At 37.4% G+C, this 25845-nt stretch overlaps 1 protein-coding gene across 1 annotated transcript; it reads right to left on the reverse strand.

Annotated features, from left to right (window-relative positions):
- Nucleotides 1-305: 305 nt before the first annotated feature.
- On the reverse strand, nt 306-8813 carry LOC129259665 (mucin-2-like). Its single transcript, XM_054897930.2, has 3 exons — nt 7702-8813; nt 6230-7414; nt 306-3224 (listed from the first exon to the last, which is right to left on the reverse strand). The coding sequence occupies exons 1-3, from the start codon at nt 8177-8179 to the stop codon at nt 658-660; spliced, it is 4230 nt and encodes a 1409-aa protein (XP_054753905.2). The 5' UTR covers nt 8180-8813; the 3' UTR covers nt 306-657.
- Between the last annotated feature and the right edge of the window lie 17032 nt (nt 8814-25845).

The raw sequence follows: 25845 nt of genomic DNA on the forward strand, positions 1-25845 counted from the left end.
TTAACAATAAAACATTTTCATATAAAAAAATACATAATGTAACTTGAGTGTATGATGATAATTCAAAACCATCATATGAAGGAAGGACAATTTCTGTTTAAAAAAAAATGAATGAAAGTGGCAGTGACATTTGGGAAAATCTTAGGAAGAAAAACTGAGCATCATTATCTTGAAAAAGGGGTTTAAAGAAAGTTTGGTTAAAATACTGATATGAACATTTGAAATGCTTTGAAAGAAGATTAAACTTAAATTATCTCTTGTCATGATCTATATTCAATAAAAACCATTTATACAACAATTAAAACCAATAATTAAAAGATTGAAAATATAAAAATCACTGAGTACATATGAACTCTAAAATATGAACTGTCTTTGTCAATGGATACATAATTTTTGATTCGCAAGTGGTAAACTGATCGTCATATAAAAACTAAAAATAACAAGTTCTTTCTGGTGTGTAACATGTACAACATACATAAATATATTCTTTGCTTGGAAGAAAGAAATGAGGAGAAATAAATATCTGACATAGCTTACAAAATTCCTTTTCTTCATTTCTTAGATAAGCAACTTTAGCTTTAGGTTCAGACCTTGTATCTGTTGTATTCATACAAAAGGGTCATTCAGCTGGTAAGGAAATATGTTCATGAAATACAATTAATCCCAAGCATCAGAGGGATAATCCATATCCGTTCCATCATGAGCTTCATGCTTCGGCGACATCTTCTGTATTGAGTGTTTGACAGAGTCCAGGATAGAATGGATACTACCTTCCGACCTACTGACAGGCATGGCCCGTCTTACCGGACTGCCTTTCTTCCCGGCATCTCTTGCTTCCTCCAGGCTGGCTACAGCTGCCTCCCGCTGGTCCACCTGCTTTCCTCGATCCCTGATAGCGGCCATCAGGTTGGAACGGTTGAGATCGGTATCGGACCAGGAATGCTTGGGAATGCGCTTTACAGTAGAGTCCTCACTGCTTTCCTGGGCTGATTCCACCACGGTGGCAAGAGTGGGATACACTTCAGGAGTGACATTGTTCTTGAGGATGTTGACAGGAGGAATATCTGTCGATGTAGCATGGATGGAATCTGTGTTATGGTTGTTGTTGTTATTCAAGGATATTGTCTCAGGTGTACCTGATGCTTCACAACTATTCTTACAATGATCATCTGTACTTTTACCCAAACTTGAAGAAGCAGGTGAGTGATTCGATACAGTCTCTTCTGTTGTTTTTACATCATTCTCTGGCGAGTCATCTGAGCCATTTATAACAGTTTCCCTGATTGGAAGTGATGAGATTTCTGGTATGGCAGTCACTGTTGCACAACTAGATTTGTTCACAATTTCATGTTTTTCTCGAGCTTCCTCCACATTCACCATCCTAACATTGCCCCTTGCCGATGCCATGGCATTTTTCAAGTCACTAACAGTCACAATCTTTCTTTCCGGGACAGGACTATCTGTAGAATCTTTATCATCTTCTGCCTTTCTTGTGTCATCTTCCTCCTGTAAGATGCCCCGATACAAGAGCTCCGCATTCCTAGGCCCTTTGACACTACCCTTTACATTCAACGCATAGCATGCAGATACTGTCCTAGAACCTATTGGCTGAGATTGCTGCTGCAATAGCGCCTTAAAGTCACTCATATTAGTTCTTGGTTTACCTGAAACTAAACACACACGGACAGGAGTGTTTTCTACTGTTACAGTCTCAGAGAAGCGAATAGTTCTTATATTGGGGGGAACATTGTCATAAGGGGAATCAGCAGCCATCATTTGTCCTATAGTTGTATCTTCGAAGGGATCTGTAGAGATATTCAACTTTTTCTTTGATTTGTGAATCCTGGCATGGAGATCGTCTTTCTTGGCACTCCCTTTTAATATAGAGCTACCTGGTTGTCGCTGAGGGTCGAACACATATGGGGTATATTCAGGATCTTCTGCAGTATCTACAGCTATATTCTTAGGAGTTGTTGGACGTCCTGCAACATTACCTGATTCGGCAGAACTTCCGTCTGTCTGTTCAGCTTCTGCTTGCTCAGGATCTGGTTCAGTACGGTTGTCTTCTAGTCTCTTAGCTGCATGGATGATGGCTTTGTCAGGGTCAAGGTTCTTGGCGGCTATACCCTCTTTGTAGGACGTCCTGAAGGAAGTTGTCCTTGCTTCCTCCTTGTTGAGAGGTGACTCCGAAGCAGAAGATATTGCCAGCAATGCTGAAACATTACTGGTCGTGGGTATGACTGGTGGGGAGGTTGGAGTTGCCGGAGGTGTGGCCATACTGCTGCTGCGCCCACCAGATTTGGACTTCCTCATTTGCTCCAGAATCTCTGCTCTCTGTTCCCTGGACATTGCTTTGGTTCTCTCTTCACCAGCCTTGAGCTGGCTAAGTGCATCATATGCCTGAGGTGCTTGTGCTTGCAAGTCAGATACATATCGATTGAATTTTTGCTTCCTATCCAAAGAGTTTGTAGGTGAGATCACATCTGCGGGTTTATTGATAAGACTAGCACTCATTCCATTTGAGTAGATGGTGTAGGTACTGTCCTTTGATTTCTTTCTTATAACACTGTAACTCCCAGGGTACATACCAAAGAACATATTGTTTGAATCAGTAGGAGTCCTTGGACTAGTGACCGGAGTCACAGTATCTGAGTCAGACTCAGTCGTTGCTTGGCTGTTCTGCTGCTCAGGCTTAAGAGGTGATGGTTTAAACCCGTAGAAACGTTCTCTTGCTTTCAGCATTGCCCCTGGTATAGGTGTAGCCCAGAAATCTGATGCCTGGCTAGCAGTAGGAGCCGCAGAGGAAACTGCAGGGAAGTGGTTCTGAAGACCAATAGAAACCATGTTCTGTCCACTGGTCTGCTGAGAGCTAGTGGCTGCAGGGGATGCTTCTGATAACCTACTAACACCGTTGATCAAGGACTGCGTATACAGCAACCCATTGGAGGATACCCCGGTGGCCATACTGAGAGCACTGATTGGAGCCTGTCTGCCGGTGGATGCTGTCCCTCCGGGTATCCCTGTAGCCTTATTTGCCACTCCATAGCCCAAGCTGTACATCTGAGGATCATTAGGGCTACACAGAGGAGGTGGAAGATCGTAGCTGGCACTGCTGACGTCTGACATGTCGCTTGGAGCTGGTGTCACACTTCGACTTCCATCCGAATCATTGGTGAGGGTCTGGTTTGAAGGTGATGAAGAATCCATGGATATGGGACTGCCATCTATTATGAACAGAGAAAATAAATGTGTCAGTAAAAAGGTAGGGTAAATGATGGCAACAAGTCAAGTATACTAGCATTAAAGAACTGTATTTGGGCCTACTACTTTAGAAGAAGAAGCAGTAATAAAAAACCAACATATTCTTTCGTAACTAAAAAGAGTTTTGTTTTGCAAGAAATTGAAGAGGAAAAGGGTATCTCTTTTCAGAAAATAGGATTACCTTACTACATACTGGTAACAATATATTGATAGTGATTGGATAAGCTTTCACAATGAAGAAAATGTCCTGGAACCTGTTAAATTAAAATTACTATCATGGTAACTTTACCGTCCAATGGTAACTACTATGGTGACAATGCTCAACAACTGATCACAATCACAGATTAATGAAAATTACAATCAGGGGGGTGTTTCACAAATCGCACTTAAATGGCGACGCGTACATGATATGCAACGCACAATCTTATTGATTAATACGCGATAGTGCGCGTTCTCTTGGCATTAACTGACCAATGTGGTCATGTCTTTTATAACGCACGCAACTAGGCATTTAAGCAGGACTCCAAGTCATACTCAAATCTTTGTGAAACAACCCCTGATGTTATAAAGTTACCGTAATAGTAATATTCATGCAATCAATGGGACCCGGTTATACAACCCACATTAAAAACATAAAGGCTCGTTTTTTTAAAGAAAATACATAAGCATCATACACAATTAGAATTTCCAACAAGCCACCTCCAATTTACTCAATGTAAAAAAAAATGTTTGAATAACATTTCAACATAAAGGTTTGTTCATCCTCTAAAGATTTTGAGCACAGAAATGTCTCCAGGCTAATGCTCTTCATCTTGTCAACATAATTTGACAGAATGCGGCCATACTGAGGAAATAATTCAACAGAAAAATTTAGTTATTTTAGAATGTGAAAAATCCATGACTTAAAGCCAGAGTAAAGTTTGGGTAGGAATTGAATAATCTGAACAATATTTGACTGCTATTCTACTTAAATCACATTGATTGATTGCTTGTAATTACGGAACTTGATTTTGTGCTCCCCCTTCCTGGCCCGCACCCCTCCCCCTCTATTCCCTTTGGAAAAAAAATTGTATAAAAAGACTCTCAAATCCTTAGCTCATAGATTAATTATTGATTTTTTTTTTTTACATTGTAATTTCAAACTGTTCTTCTTCATCTATGGACTTTTCATATCATATTTAGTATCAAAATAGATGAGAGAAATTTATCTTTATTGTGGTTTCAATGAAATATTATTACTCATTTTCATAAGTTAGAAAAAATATATGGGTATCTTGGCTTTCCTTTTTTTCCGGGTTGCACTGTATTGCACAGAAGCCTTATTTGACATTCACCCTTACAAAATGCTGGAGGGCTAATGCAAAGATCTTATACCATTTACCTGTTAAACCATAAAAGGAAGATTGAGTTTATTGCTTATAACAGCGGATAATGGTAAATGTCCAAAGTCAAATGACCGATGCTCGGACACAATACATGTACCTTGGGCTAAATGTAGGTGGCAATGTTAAATGGCATGTTGTGTAAGGAGAATACTCAAAGTATTCATCTGGTCTAACTATATGCATATCCAGACTGTTATCAAATCAAATAAAAATTTAATTAATTTTTCCACAAATTGAGTAAAAAAAAGTATCAGTACAATCAAATAGACAGTTACAACACAAATATAAATCATTCCCCTAATCCCCAATAAGTGTTTTATTTTATAGAAAGAACAAAAACTACATTTATCATATATGGGATGCCGTATATGATGGTCAAAAATCGAGTAGGATGGGTAAGGAAAGAAAATATGTTATCTATCAGTGAGCTTGGCATCAATTACAAAAACAGAGCACAAGACATAATTGGTTTGATGATGGTGAACAAGTCAAGTGATCATCACTGAATTTATCATATCATTTAGAATCAGGTCAGGTACCCTAACATGTTCATCAAGGAGATACTCCACAGGGAGTTTGGTACATGCATACATACAAGATGAATTGGTATGCACATTCATGTTCGGTTGCAGAACATGACATCTATACTAAAATGGTACTGCCGAAATCCATTCAATTATCTATTTCCAATCTCAATTGTTCTGTTACAAATCAATTTGGTCATATACTGCAGGTGCACTCAAATGGATATGTGCACAATCATTGTAAATTCTTAAACAAAAAATGCATTATTTGAAAGACTATACCCTAAAATATTTTAGTAATTGAACAAATCTACACATAACACTGTCTTGAAAATCCCCCATATTTAGAAAATATTGATTCATACTAAAAAACTAGAAATTCACTGAAGACATTGAATACTGATGCATTTGCAAAATATAATCTTCCATAACAATCTTACAAAATGTTCAAGGAAATTAAGATGCAACGCCTTAAGCTGTTCAGGTACTTAGTGTACATTTCCCTTGCCAAGGAACTGTCAAGATATTTATTGTCATTCAGGAATAAAGGACCAGCAATATTTCATGAAAGTTATGTTGTTAGACACAAACAAAGATATAAAAAATTCTTTGTGAACCACAGTTTTTGGTAAGGTATTTTCAATTGATTTATCATTTACGATCAGGGTATTATATAGTTTTGGTATGATGGTTATTGTTTTGTTTAGATCTATAACTGACAACTATACCAATGCATCAAACAAAATGAATTAACCAAACACTGAATAAATAGGGAGCAACACAATCCCATGATTCAAGAATGTCAGCTGGGGTCTGTTTCACAAAGAGTAAAGTGTGACTAAATCATGCTTAGGTACCAACATACACATGATATCTAACACAGAGTTTCTTTGATGCATACGTAAATTTTGAGAGTGATTTTTAACTCTCGGTGAAACATCTCCCTGATATGAATGACATTGAACCTTAAATAATTAATTATGCACAGGGACTGAAAAACAATATACGACATGAGAATGTTTTAAATGGTAGTCCTAAAATTTGCCATTTCATTCTTACCTAAGTGAGGCTGAAGTTGTAGGTTACCAAGATGTGCATCTAATGAGAAAGAATCATCCCTTGTGGGTAGAGGTGGAGCTTGCTGATTGCTGTCCTTGGATACCTTGTTCCTTGGTGTGATGAACCCTCTGCGACTTTCCTTACCCTTGTAGTGAGCTGCGATGTCGTAGTCATAGCCAACACTCTGTGGATGCTCAGGGATTGTAGGGTGCTTGGTATGCTTTGGAGAGAGTCCACAGTCAGAGTGCATCGAGGTCCAGTACCCTTCTTGATCAACAGAGAATGCAGAAAGACTGTCTGTGTCAGGGAATTCTTCAGCAGAGTCTCCAAAATAAGCATCAAGGTCTAGGGAAGTGTTATCAGAGACAATACTTGCTGCATTCTCCACTGAAGATTCTGAGGAGGAATCACCGAAGGATAGCTGAGGTTTGAGTGGTCCTTTAACAGAAGGAGCCATGTTACCAAGTTCTGGTTTACTATGTACAGAAGCAAGTGCAGGACCCGTGGAGGCACCCACACTCTTTAACCATGTCTCAGTGTCTAATCTGGTGAAGTTTCCACCTGCTGCTTCTATTTCATTTGTTGGGGTCGGACTCCCACTAGAGGAACTAAGGGACGACTTTTGAACAGGAAGGAAGCAGGGACGAGAACCATCTCCATTGATTAACCCAGGGAATGATGAATTAGCACAAGGAGCGATAGGCGTTCCCTGAGAACATTCTACCTCATTGGACAATGACACTGCAGAATCTGAAGGGGATGCATCCATGTTAGCTGGAGGAGTTACTTGACTGTCCTGTTCTGAGCACACTGATGTTCTTGTGCTGTCTGTTCCGCTCCAGTTTCCTGAACTAGATCTCCTATCCTCCTTCCGTAAGCTGGACTTCTGCATCCTTAGCCTCACCGAAGCTGCAAGTTCTGCAGGATCTGGACGAAGATGTTGCTGGTGAGGTTTTGGATGTTGGTCATCAGCCTTTGACATGACTGTGGTCTCTGTAGGGATAGGCCTCACATAAGACTGGGTGGTGATCACTGCGTTCGGTAAGTGAGACATCTGTGGCAGGAAGAGTTTAGGCTTGCCATTCCGCAGGTTACCAGAGTGCTTACGTGATTCAGCACTTTCATTGAGCCTGTTGACTGCCGATGTCTGCCAGATCCTCTCCATTGAGCTGTCAGCAGAAGAACCTGAATGAGTAGATAAGAAAGAAGACAAAATAAAGTGATTGTTATAGCAGAATAAATACCATACATTACACAACACCCTCAGTCAAGACTTAGTGAAGAGAAGACACTAATTTACATGAAAACATTTTAAAGAGATTAAAGAAAATAGCATTGAATAAACTATACATATAGCTATGAATAGATTTTCCTTCTTATTTAATCGGGAATCTGAATTTTAATTGATTTTCTGGTTGTGGGAAGAAATATTTGGTTTGCTAAACTAAAGGAAAGAAAGTTGTTGAACCTACCAGAGAATTGAACAGTTCCCATAGCACTTCCTGGTGGCACTGAGTTTGGTCTTAGTAGTCCCATTCCTCTAGGAAGTGAAGCCGATCCATTCATGCTCAGAGCCTTCTCTAATTTACTGGAATCACCAAGTGAGTGACGGTTTCTTCTCCTGTTCCTGAGAGGAGCAACGACTGCAATGCTTGGCTTCCCTTCCTTGCCTGCAGCCTTCCGAGCTTCGTAAGCCTTGTTGTACTCCCGCACAGAATACTTCAGCTTCCTGTCCAGACTCTGAGTTCGTATCTCCTCAAACTCAGCGCTAGAGCTACTGGTGTATTCACTTCCAGAGTTCGAGCGTGCACGCCCATTCTTGAGTTCCTCTTCAACCTCCCGAGGGATACCTGATACTGTTCTTCGCCAGGCCTTCTTCTCCCTGCGTTCTTTCCTCCCCCTGGAGGACATCCTGAAGGTGAGTGTGAGGGAGCGTCTGATGTTTGCCATACGCTCAAACCCAGTCCCTGATGTGTCCACAGTAACCAGTGATGAGGGGCCCACATGTTGTCGGACGGCTTCTTCAGGAGTTGGTAGAGGACTCTGGAGACGTTGGAGGTAGCTTTCTGAGAGGATGTCACCGTCTGATAGAGGGCGCTGTGTACGTTTAGGATTTGGCAAGTTTTCTTTCTTCTGATCAGGCGATGGTAGAATTATATCACGCTGTATTATTAAAAAGACAAGACAGAGGGTACATTAAGTTAGATGGGACTTGTAACAACTGATATCATTCTCCTTTTAACATAGCACTTTTTCTGTGATGTTTGTTTTTTACTTACGAAAAATAGTACTGCAAATGGATTTTTGATTTATATCATAAGATTGAAAGAAACAGCATAGGAAGTGCTTAATAAACAAGGACAGAAATGAACAAAACAAAATTTATCTGACCAGTGCCTACATGTAGCTTCAATATGACTTCATCAAATCACATTTGAAATCAATAAATGTCTTTGGAGAAAGAGAGAAAAAGGGGAAAAACCCGTGGAAAAAAACATGTCTGTCAAATGAAGACTCCTTCAGGGCAAACACATTTTGATTCATATCAAATTGCAATTGAAATACAATTTTCCAAGATGACAGTAATCATTAGCGATCGCAAACATTTCGTATTACTAATCCTGCAGTCATTTCCATCTCTCATCAAGTCCCTGTAGATCATCTTAACATTTCTATGTTACCCATGCATCTTTCAATGAAATCTGGTTATATTTTCCTGTCAAATTTGATTTCATCATGCCAGCCTGACTAAATTTGATTCTACACTAATCAAAGGATTTTTGAGCCGAATCATTATTTTGATTTACAAATACACTTAATTTCATGGTAAGATTTAAAATTCACTTGAATCTCTTGAGTTCTTGTTTATTTTCTACTTCCTACTTGTTTATGGAATCATATATATGTGTTTTCTTTTATTATTTTCATGCAGCAACTCTCGCCACCCCCTACAATTCTACTCTCTCAATATATATATATATATATATTCCATCCCTGTAGGCTGTTTGCATAAAAGCTTTTTCAGCTAAAGAGTCGGATTATGTTTCAGAAGACCTCCAAATCATTTGTGAATATGCTCCCCAATTTGCCGGCTTTATTGAACCGTCCAATCGCATTAAGCCTTTGTGGCCATCAAAGGGGATCCATTACTCTTCAAGACTGCAATTCTCCAGACTCTCAGAGATTCATAAGACTTCCATCCTGGGCACTAATATGGTTTTATTCCGCCATTTAATCTGGTATTTATCAATTTATCAAGGCATCCTCAATGGCAGTCGATTGCTTCAAAGAGCTAAATCAAACCTGAATAGTGTTAAAGTATGGACGATCTACGAATGAATCTTCATATTCAAAATGACGGCTCTCTATCGCAAAGCGGCTCTGACACTTGTGGTTTCTTTCAAATGGCCATCAGTAGTAACAGATATCAAGTAATAGATCTGCAGAGCTTATATCATCATCACGTTGCTACTGAATACTTCAATTGCCTCTAGTGTTTCATAAAGGTTCAATGTCATTGGCCTGTGTTCACAGAGATGTACTGCAGTAGCTTGGGTCTTTTGCTGCATTGTCAGTCAAAAAGTTAGTGTATAGGGATTGTCATGTTGCATGATTACTGGAATTTCTGGGGGAGGGGGTTGTTTGTTTGTTTGTATTTTTTGTTTGCTTAAATCGTAAGAGTCCATTGTCAAGTGATAAAGAAAATTGCTCATGATTTTCCATACATTTAAAAGATCTGTAACATTTTGCTATTTCAACCACTGTCTTATACCAATTGTTTATCTTATAAATTTGTACACCTTTGTGTGAATTAGAGGTTAGTGATCATGGAAATTGATTGGTTTTTAATAGATATTGGAAATAACCAACATCAGATATTTTTTAAAGCAATTACTATGGAGATGACTAATATTAAGAACACTCATTTTAAGTAAGCCAATAATACATTATGAATGTCATAACATTACAATGGTGAAACTTCACACTTATATGAATACAAATTAACACTTACAATACATTCCTAGTGCTCATATTCATCAATCATTAATCAATCAGAATTACTTCCTATACCAATCAATTCATCAATTTAGTCCACAATGGTGGCTAATTACACCGTTTTCCTTTTTACTTCTTCCCAAGAGAATTTAACCTGATAATAAACAAGCACTTATATACAAATAGTTGTGGCTTATTAATGACTTTCATCAGGAAGGGTGGAAATCTCACTTGTGGCGAGGGGAGTGTTCGACAAATCGAAGATTATTCTCAATTTCCTCTTTGAATCATATCGCCATTGATCCTGCGGCATGCTTGGGGACGGGAGAGTGATTAGGGGAAAGTCTCAATTGATTTTTAAATGAAGGAGGTATTTCCTGTCGATAGATCAAGGTAAAGTATGTATGTCTTTAGGGGCAGGTCTATACTAAACCTAAACTCCACCCCAGACTAATTGACGTGTCCTTTGTTTACTACGTACACCCTCTCACACAGCACAACTTTCCCTAACATTCCCCTTTATAAGACATGCATTGGGGTGTGTGTGGGTGGGTGTTTGTGTGTGTTACATCATTCAACAAGTCTTCACCTCTTACCAATGACCAGTAAAAGCAAAGACACATTCAGAAGTTTGCCCCTCTCCCTAGTTTCACTTACCAGTTGGTCAACCCCCACTTTGTCTACTTTCCATTCTGTCTACACCAACATCATGGTCTAATCCTAGTTCATCTACAACCAGGGGTCCGTTGCAGAAAGAGTTGCGTTTAAACGCAAGTAAAAAAATAAATCGCAAGTCCCAAATGCGCGCTGTTGATTGGTTGAAAATCAAGTTGCGATTGATTGCAACTCTTTCTGCAACAGGCCCCAGATCGTCTAACCATTTTGTCTACATTGCCACTCAGCCCATGGAGCTACTAGGCAGCCCATTTACCACTTTGTCTTATTTCCTGTTCACAGGCTATACTGATTGTTTTCTAATATGTCCTTGGTCTTAGTCCATATGTGCAAGTGATAGTTGGATCTAATATTGGACCAGTTTGATGTTGGACCAAGTGGGTTTAGCCATGATGGTGTTAGATGATCTAAGAATTAGACCATCTGCTGGTAGACCAGGTGGATATACATCAATTTAAAAACTAATATTTACTATAAATTGGACCATGGACTCGAGGAACTGAAAATGATTCATTATCTCACTTTCATATCCTAAAGTTCTGTTTCCATTATTCTTCAAGTAACGTAATAAAACCCTTGCAACTTTGACATGATAATAAGTGGCAGCAAATAAAATTCTTTGCAAGACACATTTGTGAATTTCAAATGCAGAATTTCCTCAATCTAATCCATTAACAGACCAATCTTCTTAACTATGAAAAGGTTTCTTGCAAATTGAGGTGCTAACATTCTAAATGACTTCAAATCTATAACACATTGCAGAAAAAAATTAACTCAATGTTCCGACCTATGAAAGCATTGTTCTCATATGAGCAACTTATAGAGTGAAAGTGGGGCAAAATAAATGGGTGACTTAATTCCCTAGATTGTAAGAAAGACAAACGGCGAATAAATGAATAGTGCCCTAGGAAATAAATCTTATGGAGATCAGGTCCAGAGATTGGCATTAAATGTTCCTTAGGTTTTTGCACCTGAACAAGTTTAACCCACTTTCACTGTTTTTATCATATGAAATCTTGTAACAAATCTTTATCCATTTTTGTTGTGTATGATTAAAAGGAGATAACTATCTATGCAATTAATTTGAGTAATTAGGCAATTAAAATTTCAAAGGATATAGCTAAGACTTGGAATTGACCTGACAAGATCTATTATTTGATCATGCATTGGAAGTGTTCTATCAAGATTAAGATCAGTATTGCTTCTTCCAGTTGTTGTTATGGTAGGCATGCATTGAAAGGGGGGGGGGGTAAGTTCAGAATAGAGAAAACATGAAAGGGGGAGGGTGGGGTAAAGAGAGTGAAAGAGGGAGAATGGGAGAATTGGAGAGGTGATTGTAAAGAGAGAGAGAAAGAAAGAAAGAAAGAAAAAAAGAAAGAAACGAAAAGAAAATGAAAATAAAAGAAAAAGAAAGGAATGCTTGAACTTCTAAAAAAATATTGGTAAATCTTAAAACGGTGAAAGAGAACCTAAACTCTATCTCAAGAATGCTCATTAGCAAAAAAAAAGCTTCCAATGGGTAAGCCAATATTTAGTTTCCATAATTAGAATGAGAAAATCAGATAATATTTCCATAATATAGAATAAAAAAAGAAACAGAATTAGAAAATTTCACAATTCTTCCTCTTCAGTCAGCACCTGAGAAGGATATCAGACAACAGCTGTCTCAAGATTATTTTTTAAAACTCTGGTAACATGACAAAGACCATGAAAATGACACAATGCTACAACAAAAAACATTGCCTGATTTATGTTCATGCTGCATCTCACCATTGTTTTAAATTTGTAATAACAGAGAATTTAGATTGTTTTCGCAAGTGGAGCTGCATCTTGAGCATGTATGTCAGCTTGCTAATTCATTAAAGCACTCCTCCTAATTCATCGCTGTAAACACTAAATTTGTTGGTTGTTTCTAGGGGTTGCAGCATGAACTGAGTGAGGAAAGATAATGTAATGGTTCATACGATAGTGGCATGCATGCATTGTTTATGACCTGCCATCTGTCTAGAAATTTCCCCCAAAAAATTAGAATTACTCAATGAAGGCAAGCATACAACTCAATCTTTTTTGTAGTATTGCAATGATGAAAGCATATCTGCATTAATGTATCACAATGTTTTGCAGTGTGTTTATGCTATGATTTTAGTGGTTTTCTTTTTTGTTTTGTTGTTGTTTTTTATTGTTTCTGTTTTTGGCTTTATAAATTGAAATGCATTTTATTGAAAACTAGACAACCAACCAGAAATGGATTTGTTTTTTTTTAATTAAAGTTAAGATATAAGAAAATGATACTACATGGCAAATGAATCTAATGCAGCTTGCAAACAGCATCTCAAAATCAATACTTAAACAACACAACACATGTTTTTGTTATTCTTTTGTGGAAATTAATCAAAGCTTCATTTATAATGTATGTTTCTCTAATTTGATTGCTTTTATCAAGATGTTTTTCTAACATGTATGTTTCAAATGCTCATGCCCCTACAAGTGAGCATAAATGCACCCTCAGAGACTTTCCAACTAGGAAAACTGGTTCGAATTTTGTAATAGGAGTCTCAATCATTTGCATATTTTTAGCACATTACTACCCAAATCGATAGCAATAAGTATCTGATTCAAACCAACATGGGTGCACTGAACTTGGGTAAACTTTTAGAAATATCCGGTGGAAGATACAATTATTTATCAGAATGTTGTTTTTCGCACCTCCCCACAACCCAAGAACTAATTCAATGAAGTAGACCATAAATGCAATAAATGTATCGATATCGAGACTCATTGTGATATTATAGGGAGTCAAAGGAAATGATTTGTAGCGTATCATTTCAATGAAATACATAGTATCTACATTGATATATCAATGTGACAGTAATAACTGAAAATGGGTGTGTGATGAATTGATGTGCTACTCCCACGTGAGCAATTAGTTCTAAAAGGATTGGAAGGAATGGCAGGTTTTATTTATTCAAAAAAATATTTCCGCAGACTATACAAAGCATCATTTAAATAACAGAATTACAGACTTCTTTTCTTTGAAAATTATTATTTCAAGAGGATAACTCATGAGTTATTGACTCAATTGTGACATTTAAGCCATTCTGCCTCTGATGATGGTGATTCCATTCAAATGATTAAAAAATTAATGAGGATAACATTAGTGGTATTTAATCAAATGGAAATAATGTTGACAGCTAATTTTACCACTTCTATTCTCAAAAGTGCTCGTATACCTGTATAAAAATATCTTACTGCTTGTGAATATTCAAAAAAGAAAATTATGATAGGTTGATAAATGTAATGTACACACACACACAAATATGAAAAAAAATAGATTACTGAAAACTCAATAAAAATTGAAGAGTCATATAAAATATAATTATAATTTTCACTTGTGTATATAAAGAAATAATCATGATGATAAACCAGGCACCAAATGCAATTTTTATGAGAATGCAGGCATGCATGAAAATATATAATAATGTAAGATGTAATTAAATGCACATGGAAACAACATTAATAAAAAGGTGAAATTGCATAATACCTACCATGCAGTGTTCAGGCAGATGGGGCAGGCAGGCGGGGAGGGGTGCAAAAACAGCCACCATGGGGACGATGATGAAGATAGTAGGGCGGGTAGGGGTAAGTCAACCATGCAAACAAAAATATAAAAGTTAGGAAAATATGGGGAAAAAAGTGGGAATAAATGATGAAACAAGATGATTGAACCGAACTACCCATAACTATTTACAACAAAAAAATGATGATTTTGAAAATTTCATAATTTAGCTACCAAACTTGTGGGCTAAAAGGCTTTCAATTTAAGAGTCAGAAACTGGCATGCACAATTTGTAAACATGTCCATATCCATCTATGATTGGATAGTTTTTAGTAACTCCAGAAACGATATATATGCAAGTGCAGTTTCTGTTTCCTAAAAAGAAAGCAATTTCTTCTCTTCATTACATGCAAAATATTAATATATCAAACACAAAAGTTATAAGAAAATAGTAATCATTTTTTTTTTACAAACAATGAAGAATTAGAAATAAAGATATAGCAGTTATTTTCCCCTATGCAAATTCAAACGCATTAATAAACTAAGTGTGGAGGTATAAGAACTTGCATTACAATATAGTGAATTCCTCTTTTACCAGACATAATACTGAGAAACAATTCCTCAGTCCCATCTATAGCCATTTGCGCAGGGGGTATGAAGGTGGACAATATACCCAAGGGAAGTAGAACATGGCCGGACACAATCAAGAAAAACAGGGAAACCACTCAGATCGTTCTCGTGATTGAAAAATCAATACGTGACTCTATTCCAGCTTGAATTCAGCAAACACTACACTATATTACCATTATTTGAGTTTATGTTTGCATTTTCCCTCAGTGATATTGGAAGATTTGATTATCAATGTGTACTCTCTGAATTTCAATCAAAAGGGCCGCTATGGGGGCTGGGCATGCAGTCATGAATGATTTCTGATGCCCGCGGCTGTAAAATATAACTGGAAATTATTGAATGTGAATATACTCAGTATAAAACATACAAATACACATGTATGTTTTATGAATTGGGATCCTCTTGAAATTTGCACAGTGGCATTTGCTTTCTCAGAGTCAGAGAGTCGTAAGTCACTATGGAAAATGAATGAGCTCATACAGGTTACTTAAGTCAGATCAATTATGCAAATCACATAGTTGGAAAGAAAAAAATACATTCTCTGGTTAATAAACTGAATATCACTAGTCTCTTGCAACACTTAAGATACCGTATATAATGTCAGCCTAAATTGGTATATTGCCTTTCTAAATTAATTGTTTTACATGTCTCATATTTTTCAATAAGATTGATTCCAAAGATTGGCATAGGGCTCTTATCACTCTCACTTTCTTCAGAATTTTATTTAATCACTATTCAAACCATTAATGCTCTTACAACATTCAAATAATGACCCATGGATGCATTCTCCCTTCTTTCCCCTCTCCTTTATCTGTCTGTATGCATCTCTCTGTCTCTCGCTGTGTCTGTCTGTCTGTCTCTCTGTCTTTTATTGTCAACTCATAATTCTGCTGTCTTTCTGTCTTTTTTCTCTCTCTCAACTTCTCCCATTTTTCATCAAGATAAAATGCCCATTGTTAAAACAATACCATAATAGCAAACAAAAACAACAAAAGATATCTATCCCTGCGTATAAATCGATGATAAAAAGGTGCATCCTGAATGAAACTGCTTGCCATTTTGATACAATACACTACATCGCACATAGGTTATTCACATTTTCCTCAGTTTTAAATACATTTCACAGCCTCCCTGCAAAGATAGTACACACGTATTACAATTTAATCTTGAGCTTCAATCAATTCTGAACATTTTCCCATGCCTCCCTCTAGTTTTCCTTCCAATTTCTCCTGATAAAACTAGGATGAGTCACAGTTGGTTGACCTATGTATCTGTCTATATACAGATAGTTCCTCTAAAATTAGTCTACTATATTCACATGGACAGATAATATCAGAGCTGTGTTAACATTGCTAGATTAGATCAGTAGTGTTCTCACTGCCACTCATTACAATTACATCAGATTTAAAATATTCCTCTTATGAATCGGACATATTCAAAAAGTCGTAAACATTTTTTTTTTATGGTAGCTGTTTCTTATTCTGTAGCAACATTGGATAAATCTTTCTGAGGAGAGAAAATACTGTTTTGTATGCCTTGCAGACATCAGCTCAGACACAGATTGGCAAGGTTGTGAGAAAGGACACCACATGATGTCCTATTACCGGGACTACAGAACAAATGACGTGCAAATGCCCAGCGTGATATCCTGTATCTGGAACTGAAGATGTCAATTGGACGGAAAAGAGAAAATCATGATGGAAACTGGTCAATAGAGCCTCGTTTTTCATTAGGCTGAGGTGAGGAGTGATGACCTTGCGTCTTGCGCTCCTTTGGAAGGCATTATAGGAGCAAAATAGCCCCCTATTATCGCTCTCTGTTTTCATAAATCCCCATGACCCAAATAGTACAGTTAGGGCATATGTGTGGGATTAAGGGCAAAGTGCTGATTTCAGGTGGGAGTGAATGAGAGAGCGCACTCACTCCGAGGTGTAGTTCAGACCTCATTCACATCATCACCCGGTTCAAACTAAACCATACCGTAAAACCATAGGGTGTCAAATCTTTACATGAACTAAACTAATACCAGAACTTCATCAACACAACGTGGACTCTTTGAGAGTAAATGTGCTATCAGTCTATATTTTAATAACTAAAAACGAGACAGGAACAACGTAAATAAACAAATATATGTATGGAAAGAGAAAGCAAATTGTCAACAAAGATGTAACAATGCCCAAATCATAAACAAGTAGAGGTGTTGTGGCTCAGTGGATAAGTCTCTGGACTTTCAAACACAAGGTCCGGGGTTCAAATCCCACCATAGCACTTGCGTCCCTTGGCAAAGGTGTTTATCTACATTTGCCACTCTCCACCCAGGTGTAGTAAATGCGCACCTGGTAGGAAGAAATTCCTTGATTGCTTGAGCGTCTGATCAGAGTAGCCGTGCTGAAGCCGGGTAATAGTATGCAAAAACATTTGCATTAAGTGCTCTATGTAAAATTGCACATCAACAAAAGGTTTCATGCACATGATTTTTCTCAACTTTTCCATGTGAACAGGGTCTCTGATCGGGTCCTTGAAATCTCTTGAGGTGAGAGCTTTGTAAAATTGCTTACTTTGGCCCCTTGATTGCTGGGTTTAGATCAGCGAATGTGAAATGGATATCACCATTAGGTCAATATCAATGATCTCACATAAGTCCTTCCACTCGACCATCCAATTAGTATCATATGTAAGGCGATAACCTATCCACACCACTTTCATAAAGACTACATCTTGTGTTTTCCACCAAATAAGCCAATTCAAAAGCTGCTTCTGTCCTAACAAAGACATACATATCACTGTGATGTTCCGAACAGGTAGTAACATAATCCCTTCTAACATCTCCCAAATGTTTATTATAAATTGTTCAGTTCATTTTCATAATACTCGGTCAAGCAATAACTTTCATTATCCCCAAGTTAAATCCCAAACTCTACTTAATTTATTTAGGCATCGTGGCCCTCGTATATGGAACAATCTTTCTGATAATATTAAGTGTTCAACTACATTAACTTCATTTAAAGCCAAGTTAAAAAAACGTGTATTTAAGTGAATATTCAAAATATTTTTTTTGTTCTGCCTAATTCTACGCTTACCCCGATTGTCCCCATCCCCCTTGTATGTATGCTGGTGATTGCTGATGATGTGTGTATAATTTTCATTTGATTTTCATATGTATTTTACCTTGTTTAACTGGGAGCTACAACTCACAAGTTCTTATGAACTTTTCAGTAGTTTCCGTTTTTCTTTGATGTAATTTTCATTCTTGTACATATTGTATATTGTTTTTTATATTACTAAATAGGTTCATTATTGCGGATTGAAATAATCGCTAGAGGGTATTCATTTGTCTCGCAATCTACTATGGTCAACAAGGAAATTCGTGATCACTCTCGCAAAAAGTGTTCACTAGCTTACAAGTTCACGAGCTTTCGAGTGCCGCTGCAACTCTTTATCAAGTGACGAAAATTATCTGATAACGTACTCTATTTATACTAATCTCCAGGACCGTTGGCACGAACGCGAGAACAATAGGTGGGCATTGATCCGTTGCGTCGGATGCGGTGCGGCCGGTAATCCGTATATGCAAATAAGCCGGGGGTATATGCAAATACGCCGTGGGTCGGCAATATGCAAATTAGACAAAATTGGCGGGCTCGCTAGTTTCCCGTGAGCGGGGGCTGACTAGCTGAGCGGTCCCTCGTTCGGGGCCGGGAACGATCGGGTCGGCGTGCACTGCCAGGTAAGGGGGTATTGTGCTGTCGGATGGTTCGCATCCAGAAGTCGGGGATGTCGATCCCGCTGTCTCTGTTGAAGTTGTTAGGACAAAGACGTATACTAATAGCCTCCTTAATCCTGCGTGTATACCAATGTCTCTCTTTGGCAATGCAATGTACACCCTCCCAATCTGGGTGGTGTTGCTTCTCCCAAGCATGTTCTGCCACCGCGGATGTGTCGGTTCGCTGTAACCGAACATCGCGCTTGTGTTCAGAAATGCGTTCAACTATCGGTCGGGCTGTTTCTCCGATGTAAGACCCGTCACATCCCTGGCAAGGAATGTTGTATACTACGCCATCACGTCTGTGATCAGGGATAGGGTGTTTGGGGTGTACAAGCTGTTTGTGTAAGGTGGTGTCCAAGCGGAAAACCGTTCGGATACCGTGACCTTCTAATCGGCGTTTAAGTTGTTGTGAGAGGCCATCTATGTATGGCAAGACTGTGCAAGTCTTGAAAACCTTCTGATCCCTTGGTGGTTGTTTTTTCTTGAAAGTGTTCTTGATAAAACGGCGTGGGTAGCCGTTGCTGTACAAGGCGCCACGTATGTGTGCTCTTTCTTTCGGGAGTTCAGGTGGGTGAGTTATGATACGTGCTGCTCTGTCGAACAGGCATTTAACAAGACCCTTCTTGACCGATTTGTCGTGATGAGAATCATATGGTATGTATTGGTCTGTATGAGTGGGCTTGCGGTAGACAGAGGTGGAGAGTTTCCCGCCCTCGAGTCTTTGGACTAGCGTGTCAAGGAATGCTAATTTCCCACCCAGATTGGGAGGGTGTACATTGCATTGCCAAAGAGAGACATTGGTATACACGCAGGATTAAGGAGGCTATTAGTATACGTCTTTGTCCTAACAACTTCAACAGAGACAGCGGGATCGACATCCCCGACTTCTGGATGCGAACCATCCGACAGCACAATACCCCCTTACCTGGCAGTGCACGCCGACCCGATCGTTCCCGGCCCCGAACGAGGGACCGCTCAGCTAGTCAGCCCCCGCTCACGGGAAACTAGCGAGCCCGCCAATTTTGTCTAATTTGCATATTGCCGACCCACGGCGTATTTGCATATACCCCCGGCTTATTTGCATATACGGATTACCGGCCGCACCGCATCCGACGCAACGGATCAATGCCCACCTATTGTTCTCGCGTTCGTGCGTACGGTCCTGGAGATTAGTATAAATAGAGTACGTTATCAGATAATTTTCGTCACTTGATAAAGAGTTGCAGCGGCACTCGAAAGCTCGTGAACTTGTAAGCTAGTGAACACTTTTTGCGAGAGTGATCACGAATTTCCTAGAAAGCCAGTGAACACTTTTTGCGAGAGTGATCACGAATTTCCTTGTTGACCATAGTAGATTGCGAGACGAATGAATACCCTCTAGCGATTGTTTTTTATATTGTTGAGAAAAAAAAAATTGAAATTGAAATTGAAAAATATCAATTAACTACAGAAAATTGCTATTTACTAAATTGTATGCCTTGGGCCGAAAATCTGTCCCTCAGTATTTCAAACGTTCTTAGGCAAACAGATTATTCATATGTCATTCTTGCTTTGCTTCAGCAAATCTAAATCTTGTTACCAAGCTTCTAATTTGTATGGTTAAATTCTTCAACACCCCCATTCGAACACTCTTGAATATTGCAATGAAAATAAATTAGAATTCGAGAAAATGAAAATTACTAAAATCCATTTCATGAGTGAATCCCCCATTACTTGTTCAAACATGATCATTTGCAATTTCTCTTTTTGGCAAATCTTGATTTGTAATATTGGACTTTTCAAATCAGCAGACAGACCTAGATCCCATCATTAGACCATGGATCCTATGGGACTAAGCAGCTGGTCATCAAATTAAACTTTAACATTATTATTAACCTTTAAGATCTTTGGAAGAGAGCAAGGCTAAGATCTAATATCCTTCCCAAAATAGCAGCCTGCCATCCACGTGCAAAGACCAATGACTCCTAATAAAGTCCCAAAACACCTCTAAATTCAAAGAAAAAAAAAGTTGGATTAGAAGCATCATAGAATTGATTCTATTTCTCCTCACAGGGTCTGCTACTGCTAGATTTACATGGCATTACTATTTCCTTTCGTCCACAGAGAAATCAAAATCACATGCAATTATCACATGCTGTTAACAATAGGAAGCTTAAACAGGAATTGTGATATTTTTAATATTTCACTGGAACACCTACGAAACAACTTTCTCTTTCCATTGTCAATCCCACATAATCCATTCAGTAGGTATGCCTTTGTTCCAGCGTAGAAAGTTAGAAACAGTAAAATTATCATGTGGTGATGACAGTTGCAGGGGGTACTGCCTGCGAACAAAGTACTAAAATTATATGCATTTGTTTGTTTTAGATGGAGTCTCAATTCATATTTAATAGCACTTGAATGTGCACCTCAGATTTTAGAACCAATCACCAGGAACAATGGAGAAAAAAACATAATTATGAACTATCAAAAGATTCTTAGGTGCTTGCCATGTAAAGATGGAAACATGGAATATTTTTTTTGTTTCATTTATATAAATATTTACAAGATGTCAGGTGGCAGCATGGTTGAGCAGAATCACTTAAATTTACAGCTGCTTGAACATTTTCTTTGAAAATAAAGAAATCGCTAAAATAAACAGTTCTGAAAGAATGTCTTTGTTCCAAATCCATCATGTTGTCTCATGAGGAACATAGTCACTGTGACGTGGTGTTACTGGTGGGGGAGGATGGGGGTCAATATGATTTCATATTGCATGACCTCTCTGTGAGTTATAATGTTTATAAACCATTCATGTGAATGAGTAATTTCCTTATATGGCAAGATCCAAAGATTTTCTTGCATTAACTATGGCACCTGGAGATCACTTGACAATATGATAAAAGTCAAGATGTAATTCTCAATACAAAATGTGACTATGAATAAAAGTCCATGTCCAGTATTGCTTGCAATAAAAGAATACTGATATCAAATATCATGCTAAATTATATGTCTTGAAAATAAAGATGATAATTGGACATTCACTCATTATTTTTGGTGAATTTCAGCCTATTTCAGCAAATTTATTTAGATAATAGAAAAAAATTTGATGGGGGGGGGGCAGGGAGAATCACAGCATCTTTGTTAAATATTTCTTTGTCTTGCTGTTATGAATATGAATTAACAGTTCAAATAAAAATCTTAAGAAATCTACTTGAATCTTGTACCTCGACTCTATTCTCTAGTTCTATATACCCCCATCCTCTTTACCACATCTCTCCCTTCCTCATCATTCCGCAAAGCAATCATACAAATTTGAAACAAAAAAAATCCATCGCTGTGCTACAGGCTTATTTTCTCTCTCCTCGTGTCACCCTGCTGGTAAATTTGTTCATTTATTGCTACCATACCTCCTGCGTGGAACAAAGTATGCCTGGATATCAGATCATTGGTTGCTCACTCATGCAGGTACTGTGACAAATTAATTGCCAGTGAGTTAAACTGTGAACAGACCAACTCTCCCTATGGGAATTCATGATTACCCTCCACAAGCAATTCATATCAATTGTAACAATTTCGGTTTTATTTGCAGGAATTTTAGCCAGGCTGATGAAATGGAATTAATTTTTTTTTGCGCTTACATAAAAATTGAATCTGTGTTTGAAATTGGAATTATACATAATTGTGTTTCCTTCAGAGCGAATGCAACAAGCACTGTATTTGATGAAAACCGGTGCTGAAGCAGACTAAATTATTTCCTTTATCTTTATGTTGCTGTTGCTGTTATTATTTAGGTCCTATTACGGGATAAAAGGGTGAAATCCATCTATCAAATTTATCTCTATTCTCAACAACCAATAGTTATTTAATGAAGAAAAAAAATTCAACTTGAGAATTGAAAATTCACATCGAATGAATCAGTAAAAATATATATATTTCCTGAGAATATACCGAGCAATGTTGTTTCAGTTTCAAGCTTCTCACTGTAAAGCAACAACACAAGCACCATATAGAAAAACAAGGACTGCTTTCTCATGGGCATTCAAACAGAACAAAGGCAATAGGCATTTGACGAAATTGTAAAGAAATTATGGATTAATAATGGCCATTAACGAGGCTCTTCAGAAGAATGATTACGCCAATAATGGTACCTCAACTCAAATAATGTTTTAAAAAATGCATTTACTTCGTACACTGCAGTACTTGTACACCAATTACTGTGACCTTTCATATTGTTACGCATGATGCATCTATAGTATATGCTCTGCTTTTAAGTAGCATCTCTGTACTATATAAGGTTAAGATCTCCATCAATAAAACATTTAAATATTAAGATCAAATGCTGTCAAAACTACATGTATAAGCTTGTAAGATAGTAATCATGATTTGGGAATGTCAAACCCATGGACCTATCTGTAAGAAGTTATTAAACCTGCATAATAGTTAAATGTAACATAAGATCGACCCAAAGCAAGCACTGTGTGTTTAGAGCAAAATACTTCAGTGTCATTGTTAATGGTACAGACAAACCTTTAGAGATAAATTAAGAATGAATTGATAACCAGAGGAATGATGAATCTGAATATTCTAAAAACAAATTGAATCATAATATTACAGAACTCATTGACACAACTTTTTGAACATTAATCTTCATTATTCAAATAATCTTTCATATGGTATTTATTTGGCAAAAATTGTTTGTTTCCTTAAAAAAATGATTGAACTCACTAAAGTAATCAAAATGATGTAAAGGATCAAATTTATTTGTTCCTGTTTGTGGTCTTGAGAATGAGATGGAGCATTATGAATACTAAATAAATCATTCAACAAAAGTCCACGAACACTATCAACAGATAAACCTTATATTCTGAATTTCGGATTGTTTTTATCATTCAGATTTATGAAAACCACAAAACCACCACTTTCAAATGGATATAAAACACTTGTAAACTTTGTAATCATTTCTGTAATCTTTAAATTGCTCTCCTGACTCCCTGGAGATCATCTGTTGACGTTCGTATGAACAACAAGAAAATGCCAATTCTTGAGATACAAAGCCACTTATGGTCATTTTGGCTGAATCAACGCTGGATGTGGGTGTCAAGAGAGATACCGAAATAGACTACTTGAGATGGTTATTGGTCAGAAAAATAAACCAATGCGCAAACCGTCGTCCCGTACAGGTGATCGTACATATCCTCTGGCAATGTCATTATATGATGGGTGCATACGGCAATGGAGGATAAGGTTTGCAGGTAAGTAAGGTTAGAAGATACTATGGTAACCATGGTCAATGGGACCTACTTTAAAAGTTCAAAGATGAGGCAAAAAATGTTTTTTTCTGAAATATTAGCAAGTGTTTATTGCTTATAACCAATGGAAAATAAAGCATTGCAAATGTTTAAGTATTTTTATAACAGGAGAGTATGAAAGAAAAATATCTTACAGATAATCTATTTCTTATTTGTACATTGTATCTGTAAAAAAATTAGAGGAGTTGTCATTCAAACGTCATTGAAAACGTTCAGAAGAATGGCAAATCCTTGCCCTTAAACGTGAATTTGATCTAATTACTATCAAGCACCTTACAAAACTAAAGAGCAGGGGGAGATGACAAAACAACATACAGTATCTATGGTATCCAACAGAAGTAAGACCATTTCTTATGTATGCAGCATCCTTAGGAAGAAATGAATCATGGTCATAATAAATGAGATTTTATTGTTGTCTTCTTTATTCTTAAATTATTGTTTGAATTCAAGAAAATATTTTGGAAAGGAGGTGCACTTAAAAGTTTACTTGTTTCAAGAGCGATGTACTTGCTTCTGTCGTATACTACATGTGATAAGTTTGTCAAATTGACCGGAATTTCAATTTTTTTTTTTCTTCTTCAAAATCAACTTTGTGACATTCAATTCAAAGTGTTTTTAGTGATGCAAGAAATAAGTATAAGTTTTAAGCTGATTATTGATTGTAATGATAAAGGTAAAAAAAAATTTATTTCCAATGATCAAGAGTCTATATGTAACAACAAAAACCCTTGCTCAGATCATGGACAGACCGCCACTGTAGAAGTTATTGATCGCGGATGGAGATGACGTTTTCAAAACGTTCTTGATATGTCTAGATTCACACCACAAGGCATCAATACATGTTTACAGTGGCTAAAAACCAATGGCAAAGATCTGACCAACAGTAACACTTGACATTATCATGTAACATAGCAAGTAACCAGTGGAATTATATTAGACAGGCAACACTAGAAGTATGTAACCCACTGACTCAGCGCGGAAATGATAAGAGAATCATGGTGGTTCTTTTCAATTATTTTGGTCTCATATTCCATGAAATTAAAGCGTTAAAAAAATATTAAATATTGAGCAAATATAGAGACAAAAATAGAACAAGTTCAATATTTGAGAAATGTCTTGATTAAATCACCTTTATCATGTTGGTGATGGTGGTAGTGGCAGAGATGATGATGTTGATGATGATATTGGTGGTGGTGGTTGTTGTGATGATAATGATAATGGTGGTGGTGGTGATGATGATGATAATGACAATGATGATGATGACGATGATGATGATGGTGGTGGTCGTGGTGGTGATGATGGTGATGAAAAAATGATGATAGTGGCGGTGATAAGAAGGTCGACAACAATCTGAATTATCTTCTTGAAAGAAAATCAATAAACTGCATATTTTACACAAATTGCTCTCCTTTTAATTGAAAATAATGTGCCTATAGCACCTTACTCATAAACTGTGTTGAAAAATAATTAGAATGCTGAAAACTGATAATGAACTCGCCATACACCTACTAATATGTCTGACTCTATATTAAGCCTAATTGCCCTCCCGTCTTTTACCCATGATGTCACGAATTACAGGCATCATGTCAATCGACCTTGTACAAATTTTTACTCCCATCAGACAATAATGAACTATTTATTATCCTCTGAATCCATATCAGAGACTACAAATCCTTTCTTGGAGTGGTCAGTAATAACCCTA

Source organism: Lytechinus pictus, chromosome 4 (genome assembly GCF_037042905.1).
Source record: "Lytechinus pictus isolate F3 Inbred chromosome 4, Lp3.0, whole genome shotgun sequence".
Taxonomy (NCBI): Eukaryota; Metazoa; Echinodermata; class Echinoidea; order Temnopleuroida; family Toxopneustidae; genus Lytechinus; species Lytechinus pictus.